The sequence below is a fragment of the Balaenoptera acutorostrata genome, chromosome 15 (genome assembly GCF_949987535.1).
Source record: "Balaenoptera acutorostrata chromosome 15, mBalAcu1.1, whole genome shotgun sequence".
Taxonomy (NCBI): Eukaryota; Metazoa; Chordata; class Mammalia; order Artiodactyla; family Balaenopteridae; genus Balaenoptera; species Balaenoptera acutorostrata.
Window position 1 is genome coordinate 22,370,528 of NC_080078.1, and position 14,053 is coordinate 22,384,580.

Consider the following 14,053-nt stretch of genomic DNA (forward strand, 5'->3'; position numbering starts at 1 on the left):
TTAATATGTATCTTGGTGTGTTTCTCCTAGGGTTTATCCTGTATGGGACTCTCTGTGCTTCCTGAACTTGGGTGGCTATTTCCTTTCCCATGTTAGGGCCGTTTTTGACTATAATCTCTTCAAATATTTTCTCAGACCCTTTCTCTTTCTATTCTTCTTCTGGGACCCCTATAGTTCGAAAGTTGGTGCATTAACTGTTTCCCAGAGGTCTCTGAAACAGTCCTCATTTCTTTTCATTCTTTTTTCTTTATTCTGTTCCTCGGCAGTTATTTCCACCATTCTATCCTCCAGCTCATTTTATTCATTCTTCTGCCTCAGTTATTCTGCTATTGATTACTTCTAGTGTATTTTTCATTTCAGTTATTGTATTGTTCATCCCCATTTGTTTGTTCTTTAGTTCTATGTCCTTGTTAAACATTTCTTATATTTTCTCAGTCCATGCCTCCATTCTATTTCCGAGATTGTGGATCATCTTTACCATCATCACTCTGAATTCTTTTTCAGGTAGATTGTCTATTTCCTCTTCATTTATTTGGTCTAATAGGTGTTTACCTTGCTCCTTCATCTGTAACACGTTTCTCTGTCGTCTCGTTTTTGTTGATGGGTGGGGCTGTGTTTCTGTCTTGCTGGTTGTTTGATCCGAGGCGTCCAGCACTGGAGCTTGCAGGCAGTTGGGTGGAGCTGGATCTTGGTGCCGAGATGAGGACCTCTGGGAGAGCTCACAGCAATTAATATTTCCTGGGGCCTGAAGTTCTCTGGTAGTCCAGTGGCTCAGACTCGGTGCTCCCACCACAGGGGCTTAGGCCTGACCCCCGGCCTGGGAACCAAGACCCCGCAAGCAACATGGTGTGGCAAAAAACAAACAAACAGAAAAACCCTAAAATAGACAAAGCCCAAGGCAAATAATAACAAAACCAACCAAACAAAAACACACAAACAAACAAAAAAAAAGAAAACAGACAAAACCTGAGACAAATAACAAAAACAAATCAAGCAAACAAAAAACAAACCAAAAACAACAAAACAACATGGATAGCAAAAAACAAAACACCCAAACAAACAAGAGGGCCCCCAAACCATAACCAATAATAGAAACAAAACTAAACAGAAAACAAACAATAAAACAAAATAAAAAAACAAACTAAAAGAAAAGCCAAGAGAAAAGACAAACTAAAATGACAAAACAAAAAAAGATAAAAACAAAGCAAACAAATAACGAAAGAAAACAACACAAAAATATCAAAAGAACAAACCACCACCACCAAGAAAACAAAAACAAAAAACAGACAACAAATGAAAAAGAGCAGAACAATAACAGAATAAAAATAAAATAAAAATGAGAAATATATTAGAAAAAAATAAAAATGAAACAATGACAAAACGAAAGAGGACAACAGCAAAAAATAAAATAAAATTGAAAAAATGAAAAATTCCCTGGTGCCTCTGCTATCAGTGTCCTTGCCCCTACAGTGAGCTACATCCAATCCCCGCCTCCCCAGGAGGCCCTCCGAGACCTCTAGGTAGGTCTCTGGACCTGCTGCGTCAGCCCCACCTCTGCATGTGTTCCTTTCACCAGCATCTGCTCCTGAAGCTGGCCTGGAGTACACATGCTCATGCAGGGCAGGTGGGCGCAGGCTTCCACAGGTGTGTCCACAGGGGCCGGGACAGTCAGAGGAGGCTTTGGAGGGTGGTGGGACTTGGCCCGCCTGGACCCATGTGGCCAGAGGAGGCTTTGTCAGGGGTGGCCCATGGGCCACCACAGAGGCTTGGACGGGTGGGCTGGTGCTCGGGTCCATTGGGACTGCGGGACCCTCAGAGGCTTTGGCAGATGTGGGGCTCAGGCCCGGGCCCTGCACAGCCATACTAAAATTCCTAATATGCTTGAGGCAGGAACAGACGGATGTCAGGAGTTTGGGTCTGGGAATAGTGCTCTGTGGATGGATTGTGCTCTCTCAGCTTCTTGGATTGTGGCCTTAGCCTTAAACCTTGGGGTTATAGTGCTAGCAAGAGGGACTCCTTTAACAGGAAGGACGATTGAGAGCCACCAGTGTGGGGATTGGAGACAGGAAGGGAGCTTGGCCTACAGGGTCGAAGATTGGGGGTTCCTTGTGTGTAGCAGGGAACCAAGCTTAGGCAATTCCAGGTAGAGAATGCCAAGGAGGGTGGGGTGGGGTGGGTATGGGAAGAAGAAACTGAAGGGAGCAGGAGCCAGGCTTTCTAGGTAGCATCTTGCACATGCACCTCAGGGTGGCAGTGTTGCACAATTGCGCTGATTCCCTGTAGCTGTTTCTGCAGGATCCTTAGGGCCTCACTGCAGCCTGCTCACGGTAAGAACCTGTCTGTTAGATCTAGCCTGACGGCTGTTTTTTGTTTGTTTTATTTTATTTTTTCCCAGAATTTGAGGGGAAGCAGGCCCATCCTGCGTACTCTTTCCCTGAGTGAAAAGCAAGGCAAATCCCTATGTAAGAAGGCTTATGCAAACCTGTCGCAGTCTGACTGAGGTGGCAGAGCCAAATCCTCCCTGTAGCGTTGTGTGTCTAAGTTGAATACGTACCTGAATCACTTGGCAGTATGGCTAGCAGGTGGGTTCCAATTCCGTGTGTAGGTCTTGGTGGGGCACAAGCTCTCTGGTGATGTTGATGCTGCTGTTTCAGCAGCACACTTTTAGAGCCATGCTCTAAAGTTCTGCAGAGACTCCTTTTCTGCTCATTCCCCCCACCTTCTCTGTGAAGGGGTAATTGATTTTGTATAAAACTTTCTATGTAGACAGTTTGAGCCGAGAGCTAAGAAAAAGGTCACTCACAGAAGGCTGGGTCTTGCATATGGGTTTTTGTTCTAATTAGCACAGGCCCAGTGAACATTGGGTATTGATCTGCTTGTTCTTTTTTCAGTCTTGTGATGCTTAGAGGTTTGGGCAGAAAATGTTGATTGTTTCAGATTGAGGGCCACTGAGGAACCTAAGCCATTGAGCAGCTAGGAAGGAAAACATCCTGGAGATCACTGTTGACACTAATGTGTGCTCACTGTGGGCCATCTGCTGTTAGGTGAGGAGCTATGTCCTGTTATCCCTGCTTTATAGATGGGATGCTGAGGTACAAACTGGCCTTAAGTCTCATAACTGGTGAGTGGGGTAGAGCAGGGATTTGAATCTATCCTTTGGCTGCAGAAGTGTGTCCTTAACCAGTGTGCTGTGGCTGGTAGAACTCTGAGCCTCGCCCTTCCTCCCCCTCCAATAAAAAGGAAAAATAAAGCCCCCAAGAAGTCTTTCAACTTAGGGGAGCTGTTTCTTAGAACCATACCTTTTGCCTCAGGCCTGCCCTGGTTTTTGTAGCTGCTCTGTTTGAGCATCTGCTGTGCAGGGAAGTATTAGTTATGGCTCCATCTCATGAGAAGCTCTGGGTTCCTGTGAAGTTTTTGAAAAAATCCTCTGTCAGGCACTAGACATACACAGTAACTGCTGTTTATTATTTTTCACATGCAAGGCACTGTACAAAGGTTGAAAATATGTCTTTTTATGGGGCTTACTCTAATGGGAGAGTCTTGTGTGAAAATAGACATGACAATATGGTTTGCTCTCCCACAGGGACAGTAGGTGAAAGTGCCACTGGAGACCAGAGGAAGGCCACCTGTGGGCATGCTAGGAGAGATGGGTTTCAAGGTGTCCAGAGTTAAGGGACCAATGTGTGCTAGGGCATGGGGTGTAAGTAGTGTTGGGATCCGGGGGTATGTGAAGAGGAAGATAGGAGAGGTTGGATGGATCATTCAGGATCAGGCTGGAAGAGGGGCTTAGGTGTCCTAGTGTTAGAAGGGAGTCCATTTCCATCATCAGTTTTGATCACTCAGGCCCTTGAAGGTGGTTGACCAGAAGCAGGGAGATCAGGAGGCCTGTTGTGGGTAAGACATGAAGGCATAAGCCAGATGGGGGCAGTGAAGTTGAAAAGGAAGGTGTTTGGATATAAGCTGGAAGACTGACTAAATCTGGGCCTTATGGAACAGGCTAGGATTTCTTGTTTTCTGGTTAGGCTGCTGCTGTTGCCATATGTCGAGATACAGGGGTAGTAAAAGGGAGACAACTTCAGTTTGGGAAATGGCAAGGTCCTTGCAGAACATAAGTGAACAAACACATCTCAGGGATTGAATAAGGCTTGGTTTATAAGATTTAAGAAGACTTGGTAGAAAAGGGCTGAGGGTGAAATGGGGAGCATCAGCATTTATGTTATGGGGTGGCTGACTAAAGAAGATAAGCCCAGGGGATCCTGAGTACTGGGGCCGGTTCCCGATTTGGGGGAAGCTCAGCTTTCCTCCTGGAGTCCTAAATGGCATTAGGAGCAGTCCCATGTGACTGTGTAGCCTTGACACTGGTCATTAGCTTAGCTTCTTGGTAGCTTCCTCCTACGGCAAATTACTTGTTTTCTCCTGTTGCTCTGGTGATCTGGTCATCAGAATAGGGAAATGTTACACAGACTGTGTGTGTGTGTGGAGGGAGGTGGGGAATAAAAACTACATTTGCTAATTCTTGTGTTTAGGGAGGGTATTCCAAGTGAAGCCTTCATACAGCTTTGTTCATTCTGCACTGGTGTATCGTTGTGAATGGTACACCTTGCACCCTCATACCTGGATCCCTGAGTCTGATGATCTGACTCCTAAGGATAGGGTAACTGGCCTCCTTGGGGCCTGCCTGTTGCTTTGCATCCACCCCTTCTAAGCCAGAAAGAATTTGGGTGCAAAATGTACTCAGGATGTGGTCCTAGGATCCTGGTTCCTGAACAGCCTCTGGAAAGGCTCCTTAAGTGCTGTTTTCTGGAAATAAATATCCGTATTTTCTTTTGTTGGCACAATTCCATCAAGAGAAGGAACAGCTACTAGAACTCATTTCCTAAAGTTTTGCTTTTGTGGTTGGCATGTTTTCTGGGCAAAGTGTAACCTATAACCCCTCTTGCAGTGGGTGGGAAGGTGCAGAGGGAGCAGTGACGCCTGCTGGTGTCAGTGCCAGAAGGACCCCTAGGAGTACTTGGTGGTTTGTGCGCTTCTGTCCTGTTTAGATGATACTCTTGTCACTTCCCCTGAAAATTGCTCTCATTTTGCAATTTTTTTTCCTATGAAAAAGTGAGAGATTGAGAAGCTTGGTAGACGAGTCTGTTTCTAAATGCATCTGTCAAGTCTGGCCCCCCACAGTTCCAGGCCCTTTGTACATACCTCTATTTTAATTTTTAGACCTTGGCCACAAGGCTAACTTGTATTCACAGGTCTCAAGGGCAGACCCTCTGGGGTGGCATTGAAGGAGCCACAAAATGGTGAGGGACTATTCCATGGTGACTGAGGCAGGAAGGATGAAGTGTCTGGGGAGCCTGCTGCCCCAGGAACAGGCAGAGACTAGAGCTTCACCTGAGCCTCTGCGGGGCTTGGATGTGTAGCTCAGCTCCGCATGTGCTTCCAGGCTGGAAGTAGGAAAACACACCAAGTACAAGCTGGTTTTTCATATATTGTGTATAAAAAAAAAATCAGAGACTCCAGGTAAGATGGCTGGAACAGCCAGGGGTTGTCTGTGGGACTGCTGCTGGGGAAGATGCCTCAGCTCTGCTTCAGGTCGACTACCAGGTAGGTCTGGGTGTCCCTCAGGGCCCGGAGGAGCAGATCCTTGCAGGTCAGGTTCCAGGCTGGAGCAAAGCTGAAGAGCTTCCTCATCTTGGTAGGATTGGTGCACTCCGCCCACACTGCCCAGTACTGCTCCTCTGTCAGGACCTTCCCGTACAGGGCGTCCAGCACCCCATCCACGTCTGTGACCCGCGCAATGAGGGCTGCCCGATGCTGGTCCACAAAGTGCAGTGCTGGGGCGAGAGGGGGGAGAGGGGATGCGCTGGGACCAGGGTGGGTGCTGGAGCCTGTCCCACTTGAACACTAGGCTTTCTTTAGAAATTGCCCTGGGCTTCCCTGGTGGCGCAGTGGTTGAGAATCTGCCTGCTAATGCAGGAAACACGGGTTCGAGCCCTGGTCTGGGAAGATCCCACATGCCGCGGAGCAACTAGGCCCGTGAGCCACAACTACTGAGCCTGCGCGTCTGGAGCCTGTGCTCCGCAACAAGAGAGGCCACAATAGTGAGAGGCCCGCGCACCGCGATGAAGAGTGGCCCCCACTTGCCACAACTGGAGAAAGCCATAGCACAAAAACGAAGACCCAACATAGCAATCAATCAGTCAATAAAGAAATCTTAAAAAAAAAAAAAGTTGCTTATATTTAAAAAAAAAAAAGAAATTGCCCTGAATGCAACCCTAAGGAGTGGGGCTCAAGGCGGGCATGCCACCAGGACTCTACATATAGTGGGATGAGTTTAACTTTGTCTCCCTTTCTCCTCCCAACCAGGCTCGGGCCCTGGAGGTGTGTGAGTAGGTGGGTGGGGAGGGTTGGCCTAGCTTTGCGCTCTCTGGGTGCTCTTGGCCTTGGGACAACAGATTTAGGCTGTGCAGGGGTGCAGTGGGGCGAGGCTGGTGAGGTGCCCAGGTAGGTGAGGTTGGGTGTTGAAGGTTTTACTTGGCTTGGCTGCTGTCTGGTGAGAGGGGCCTTGATCTCGGTTGGCACGGTTCCATGGCCTGTAAGAAAATGTTAAGTGGTGTCTCCAAGTCTTTCTGGGATCAGGGATCTCTTGGTCCAGGAGCCAAGGTCAGTTCCAAGCCTCCCCAGCAGAAGAAGCTTTTATTAAAGGGTAGGAGGAACAGGAAGCAAAAGCGCGGGGAGAGGCAAACGTTGGGTTGAGAGGAGGGTGCAGATGAGGGCATACTGGTCTGGACCTCTGTGCCAAGTGTGGAGGAGGTGAGTTCCCCTTTGCCCAAGGTCTCCTGCAGCTGCTCCACCACCTCCTGCATGCCCATGTCGCGAAGCATGAGCGCCGTGAGGTTGGCACCGTACGCCTCCAGATAGTAGCTGACGAGCTTGTCGGTGAGGTCCACAGCATCCATGGGCAGCAGCGTCCCCCGTGGGATGCGTGCATAGCCTTCGCACAGCGGCACTGAAAGCAGCTTCATCTTGAACTTCTTGAACTCGTCTGCAGTCAGGTTCTCCAGTGCATCCAGGAAGGCATCACGTGTGCACCCCATGGCTCCCGGGGTCCCCCACTGTAGCTCACTCGGGCTGTCTGCCAAGCAGGAAGTCTGCTCTGCAGCGGGACCTGGAACTCCCCGCCTTCTCTCAACTCCGGCCTCTGCCCCAGAACATTGCCCTCAGGTGTAAGGCTCCCGACTATCCCGTTCCTTCCCATCCTCTCCTGGCCATCAGGGGGTGCCCAGATCGCATCCTTTGGCTGGTCTACGAGGTGGGACCCAGGAGTCCGGGTGGAAAAGGGCTCATGGGTGGTGCCTGCCTCTCCAGGCTTGGACTAGCTAGCACACATTAGGAGCCTGGTTTATTGGAGTGCTAAGGCTTAGAACTGTGGAATTTTAGAACCCTGAAATCTTCATGTTTCCCTAAACCTCAGCATCCTCTCTGACATGTCATAGAATCAGAGTCATAGAATCCTAACAGCCAGACCATGTAGCTTCCCAAATTCTGGGGAATACTGGGGAGAAATGAGGTGTCAAAAAGAGGGTAGAGATAACTATGTGTGCTTTATCTCTCCAAACCTCAGTTTCGTTATCTATAAAATGGGGATAATAACACTCACTCATCCACTTAGTAAACATTCCAAGATAACATGGGCTACCTGATGGTACCTGGGACCTTGCCAAATGCTTCCTGGGAGAGCCAGAATTTGGTCCCCCAGGAATTGAACTTCTTAGGAAGCGATGACAAGAGACACTTGCAGTGGTTGAGAAAATTCTTGACTGGAGGGAAAGTCATGGGTAGAGAGCAGTTCTGGGGTCAGGGGGCTTGACCCAAAAGAGCAGATGAAAGGTGGCGTGGGATGGCGTTGGAGGCCAAGCTGTGCCCTGAATTGTTAACTTGCCCTTAACATGGCTGGGAAGGCCCTGCTGGTCTGCCCCTGTGGACCTCACCAGCCTTGTCTTGCACCACACACCCCCCCCCCACAACTCCACCTCTGAGTTCCAACCACACTGGCCTCTCCATTCCTCTAATCTGCCAGGCCCCTTTGCTTCTCCAAGCCTTTGCACATGCTGTTCCCTCAGCCTGGAGCTCTCTTCCCTCACTTTTTGCCTGACAAACTCTCAAGACTTTAGGTCTTAAGTTAAATGCTACTTCCTCTGGGAGGAAGTATATTAATGCGTATTTGTGGAATCTAGAAAAATGGTACAGATGAACCGGTTTGCAAGGCAGAAATAGAGACACAGATGTAGAGAACAAACGTATGGACACCAAGGGGGGAAAGCAGGGGAGGGGTGGTGGTGGGATGAATTGGGAGATTGGGATTGACATATATACACTAATAAGTATAAAATAGATAGCTAATAAGAACCTGGTGTATTAAAAAAAAACAAAATTCAAAAAGAAAAAGTGTATATAATGATAAATGGATCAATTAACTAAGAAGATATAACATTTATAAATATTTATGTACCCTACCTCAGAGCACCTATATAAAGCAAATATTTAAAGAACTGAAGGGAGAAGTAGACAGCAATACAATAATAGTAGATTCCCATCACCAGCCTCTAAGGCAGTGTGCATACCTGTGGCAATATCCTGCAGCCATGGAATTGCACACTGACAGCTGGGGCCCCCACAGCTGCCTGAGGGCTCAGCTCTGGCCTTATCTCCTGTCACTGGCCTGCACCACTAGTCTCACCTGCAGCTGTCCCCACAAACTGTGCACCTGCACCCAGCCAGCTAGATCCCCATTAAGCCTCCATTCCTGTGCATGTCTGATGTGAGATCCTGCAGGCACAGAATGTACACCAACATCCAGGGCCTCTGAAGCTGCCTGTGTACCCTCACGTGGCCCTGGCCCTTGTTCCTGGCCCTGGCCCCGGCCCCTACCACTGTGTGTGTATCCACAACCAGCCTCTGCCATTACTTAGGCACCAGTTGGTAGTATTTACACACCACCACCAGCTCCATGCCACTGCTGCCTGCCCTTGTATGTAGCCTCTGGACCTGGAGGCACCACAATGACCCCAATAGCCCTTGTAGCCATTGCAGATACCCCACTATGCTCACCAAGGACCACACAGTTGTCAGTGCTGTGGACCCCTGTGGCCTGACCCAGAGAGACATCATGCCCCCACCCCCCACCCTGGACCCACAGCTGCCACATGCCCCTGCACTTCGCAGTCTGCACCATGAGATACAGAGTCACAACAGACTCCAGCATGCTCCCACCCACAGAAGGTCTTTCATTACCAGAATCAGTCCATAAAGTCTGCAAGAGTTGACTATTTTTTCAGTTGTGCAGACACCTACACAAGACTACCAGGGTCACAAAGAATTGGGGAAACATGACACCACCAAAGGAACATAGCAAACTTCCAGTAACTGACCCCAAACAAGTGGAGATAATTTAATTGCCTGGCAAAGAATTCAAAATAATTATTCAAAAGATGCTCAGAGAGCTCAAGAGAACACATAAACAATTTAATGAAATCAGGAAGACAATACAAGAACAAAACGATAGGTTCAACAAGGAGACAAAAAACAATCCCATTCACAAAAGCATAAAAAATAATAAAATACTTAAGGAGTAAATTTAAAGAAGTGAAAGATCTATTCACTGAAAACAAGACATTAATGAAAGAATACACAAATAAATGGAAAGCTATCCCATGTTCATGGATCAGAAGAGTTATTGTTAAAATGCTCCTACTGCCCAAAGTCATCTATAGATTAAATGTAATCTCTAGGTTGCCATGGCTAAGGGGTGAGGGAGATGGAGAGAGGTTGGCAAAAAAGTACAAACTTTCAGCTATAAGATGAATAAGTTCTGAGAATCTAATGTAAAACATGGTGACTATAGTTGATAATACTGTATTGTATAATTGCAATTTGCTAAGAGAGTAAATTGTAAGTGTTCTTACCAAAAAAGGAGAGGGGGCAACTTTGGGAGGTGATTGATATGCTAATGAACTTGAATGTGGGAATTCTTTCACAAGGTATACATATATCAAATGATCATGTTGTACACTTTAAATATAGTACAATTTTATTTGTCAATTATACCTCAGTAAAACTGGGGGGAAAAGAAATTAAAGAAGACCTAAATAAATGAAGAGAGCCCATGTTCATGAAAAATTCAATATTGTTAACACGGCAGTAACTCCCCAAATTGATCTACTGAGTCAGTCAATTCCCAACTGCCTTTTTTGCAGAAATGAATACACTGATCCTAAAATTCATATAGAATTGCAAGGAACCCTGGATAGCCAAAAATTTCTTTAAAAAGAAGAACAAAGTTTGAGGTCTCACGCTCCTGATTTCAATACTTTCTACAAAAGTGACAGTAATCAAAGCAGTATGGTACTGGCATAAGCATAGATATATCTTAATCTAATGAAATAGAATTGAGAATCCAGAAATAAGCCCATACATCTACGGTCAATTGATTTTCAACAATAAATAACAGTCTTTTGAACAAACAGTGCTTAAACAACTAAATAGGCGTGAGACTGGAAGACAAGAGTACAGCCATTTTTGAAAAGGACCCAGGGAACGACCTTGTGCAAGCAGGCTTCACAGATCCCTTAAAACAAAGTGCCTAAAGCCTTCCAGTTCCCTGAAAGATATAAAGGCCTGACAGACATTCCCAAGTTGTTTTTGCAGGAGGCAGATCCCCACCAGATGAAAACTGCTGACCGCAAGTGCATAGACCCCCACGCCAGTTGAAGGTTGATGATGCTTGAAACTTCATCTTGATGCCAACCAATCCGAGAATCGAGCACAAGCTGACTGGGCACCTGCTGCCCCCTCCCTCACACTCCCTTTAAAATCTGTTCCCTGAAAGTCCTTGGGGAGTTGGCACTCTTTTCTGCCTTCTCCGCTGTGCACAAACTATCCTTTTAATAAAAAGTTTTGCTTACCTAAGAGCCTTGTGGTAGTGAAATTCATTTCTATGGTATTGCTGTCCAAGAATCTGGAGAGGGCCTGGTAACAGGCACATGCAAAAGAATAAAGTTGGACTCTTACCTCACAATATATACAAAAATTAATTAAAAATGGACCAAACAGGGCTTCCCTGGTGGCGCAGTGGTTGAGAATCTGCCTGCCAATGCAGGCGACACGGGTTCGAGCCCTGGTCTGGGAAGATCCCACATGCCGCGGAGCAACTAGGCCCGTGAGCCACAACTACTGAGCCTGCACATCTGGAGCCTGTGCTCCACAACAAGAGAGGCCGCGACAGTGAGAGGCCCGCGCACCGCGATGAAGAGTGGCTCCCGCTCACCGCAACTAGAGAAAGCCCTCGCACAGAAACGAAGACCCAACGCAGCCAAAAATAAATAAATAAATTAATTAATTAAAAAAAAAAAAAGGATCAAACAGCCCAAAGTAAGAGCTAAAACAATAAACTCGTAGAAGAAAACACAGGTAAATCTTCATAACCTGGATTCAGCAATGCATTCTTAGATATGACACCAAAAGAAAATATACATTAATTGGGCTTCATCAAAATCAAAACTTTTGAGCATCAAAGGACAAAAATGTGAAAAGACAAGTCATAGAATGGAAAACATATTTTCAAATCATATATCTGATAAGAATTTCACGTTATGAACGAACAAAGAACTCTTACAACTCAACAACAAAATGACAAACCAATAAAATAAAGGGCAAAAGGATCTATAGACATTTGTCCAAAGAAATTATACAAATAGCCAACAAGCACATGAAAAGATGCTCAACATAGCTGTTAGGGAAATTTAAACCAAAACCACAATGAGAAACCACTTACCCACTAAGAGGGCTATAATTTTTAAAACATTTTAATTTTTTAAACAAAGTAAGTGTTGGCAAGAATGTAGAAAACTGGAACCCTCACACACGGCTAGTGGGAATGTAACGTGGTATATAGCAGCTGTGGAAAAGTTTGGCCATACCTCAAAAAGTTAATCATAGAATTACCATATTGTAATAGCGGCCTCCCCAGCCCGAACCCAAACTGTGACGGGCCCTTTCCTCCTCCCTCCCTGGCGCCGGCGGCTGCGCGGTTGGGGCAGGGGCTGCTCCGCCGCTCCGCTCCGCGCTCAGGCTGGGCCTAGCCCACCGGCCTGGCCCCGCACCTGCCGGCCACCCACTGCGCAAGCGGGCAGGCGAGCGGGAGCTCCGCTCTGCGGACACCTGCTCCCGGTCCACCTCATCAGTCATGAACTGACCGGTGAGGCCAGACGCGGGTTGAGCCCAGGGGGCCCGCCGCTTCAGACAGCGATCCCAGGAAAGGGTGTGTCAACCGCCTCCACGTGGCCACCGGGGTCTCAGCGGCTTCTGCGCCTCGCTTCACCTGGACCTGGAGGACGACGTTGCTGGAGCAACCTGGTACTTCTCCAGACCTGGCCGCTTTCTGGGGTAGCACCTTTCTACTCTGGGTGTGAGAGCTGCGAGGCAGGCGCGAGCTGTAGCAGCCCCGCTCAGCCATTGGTCGGTGCCACAGTGGCCCCGCCCCCTCCCCCTCTGGTGTATAAAAGGAGCCCGCATTCGGACTTCGGTAAGGTGGATTTTTGAGACGCTAGTCTGCCGTATTCTCGGTCTGCTAGCTTTCCCATTAAAATCGTTATTCCTTGTTCCAACAACTCCTCTCCCGATTTATTGGCCTGTCGTGCGATGAGCAGAAGGAGCTTGGGCTTGGTAACAATATGACCTTGCAATTCCATTCCTAGGTTTCTAGGAATGGAAAGCATATGTCACCACAAAAACTTGTACACAGTAGCATTATTCATAATACCCAAAAAGTGGAAACAACCCGAAAGTCCATGAGAATGGATGAACAAAATGTGGTATTATCCAAAATGTAATACATGACACAACACTCATGAACCTTGAAAATATGCTAAGTGGAAGAAGCCAAACACAAAAGACCGTGTATTATAATGATTCTATATATAAATGTGATGGAAGAAATGTTCACATATTGAGTTATGAGGCAGTCATTCTAGCTTATACAGGATTTAACTTGAATTTTATGCTAGCTAAAACAGTCTGTAGCCTATCAAACATACATTGTACATCTGCTTTAATCATTAAAGTAAAGGGTACCTGAAGTAAAGAACGGCCTTTTTAAAAATAAAGATTAAATGCCTCCCTTCCTGGGATGTCAGTGCTGCATACTTCTTCGATGATAAGACTCCCTTCCCAGGTGCCAAGGCCATACTGACTCATTGTATACATGCTGATCTGTTTTTTTTGTTTTTGTGAAATCTTGAAGGAATGTATTCCTGACTTGTTTGGTGTTCTTTGTTCTGATGAGATATAAAACCATGCGGAAAATCATGCTTCTCTGGAGCAGTTCCTCAGAGTTATCTGAGAGACCGTCTCCCGGGCGATCATCCTTTGGCTCTAATTGGCTTATTGATTATTTCCATCCATATAAGAAATGCCCAGAATTGGCAAATCCATACAGACAGAAAGCCGATTTGTGGTTGCCAGTGGGTGGAAATACGGGGAATGAGGAATGACTGCTCATGAGTACAGGGTTTATTTTAGGGAAGATTAAAATGTTCTGGAATGAGTGGTGACAGTTTCACAGCATTGTGAATGTAATAAAAGCCACTGAATTCTAATACTTTAAAATGGTGAATTTTACCTCAATTTTTTTAAAAAAGAAAAATCCTATGGGATGGGTAAAATGATATTCCTACATAATAGCTGAGATTCAGAGGTCAACTCATTTGTCTGAAGTCAAATTAAAATTAAAGCTGACTGAACCTCCCAAAACCTTCCTTCTAATCACTGTTACAACCAAAATAAAAAATAAAAACAGTTAAAAATTAACTCTAAGTCCCTAGTGGGTTTTTGCGTGTCTGTAGGGCGTTGGGGTGGGGGGGAGGGGCGGGGGGAGGGGAGGAAGCACGCTCTTGGGCTGGAAGGCGGACGCGGGGTAGGCGGAGCGTCCCGATTAGGAGGGCTTAGGGAGGAGGAGGAAGGGCGAGGAGGTCCGTGCACTCACGGCCGAGGCCTATGGTAA

The 14,053-nt window shown here is 46.7% G+C and overlaps 1 protein-coding gene across 3 annotated transcripts; it reads right to left on the bottom strand.

Moving 5' to 3' along the window:
• Positions 1-5,571: 5,571 nt before the first annotated feature.
• Positions 5,572-7,091, bottom strand: LOC102999038 (apoptosis-associated speck-like protein containing a CARD). 3 transcript variants are annotated; one of them, XM_007189963.2, is made up of 3 exons: positions 6,776-7,091; positions 6,529-6,540; positions 5,572-5,828 (listed from the first exon to the last, which is right to left on the bottom strand). In XM_007189963.2, the coding sequence occupies exons 1-3, from the start codon at positions 7,089-7,091 to the stop codon at positions 5,572-5,574; spliced, it is 585 nt and encodes a 194-aa protein (XP_007190025.2). The 3 variants fall into 3 exon arrangements, with proteins under 3 accessions (XP_007190025.2, XP_007190024.2, XP_028024292.2); XM_007189962.2 differs by lacking the exon at positions 6,529-6,540 and having other exon boundaries at positions 5,572-5,879; positions 6,833-7,091; XM_028168491.2 differs by lacking the exon at positions 6,529-6,540 and having other exon boundaries at positions 5,572-5,882; positions 6,824-7,091.
• Between the last annotated feature and the right edge of the window lie 6,962 nt (positions 7,092-14,053).

Bases quoted from the DNA above. Each gene is read 5' to 3' on its own strand.
- LOC102999038 (XM_007189963.2), bottom strand. From the start codon at position 7,091: ATGGGGTGCACACGTGATGCCTTCCTGGATGCACTGGAGAACCTGACT.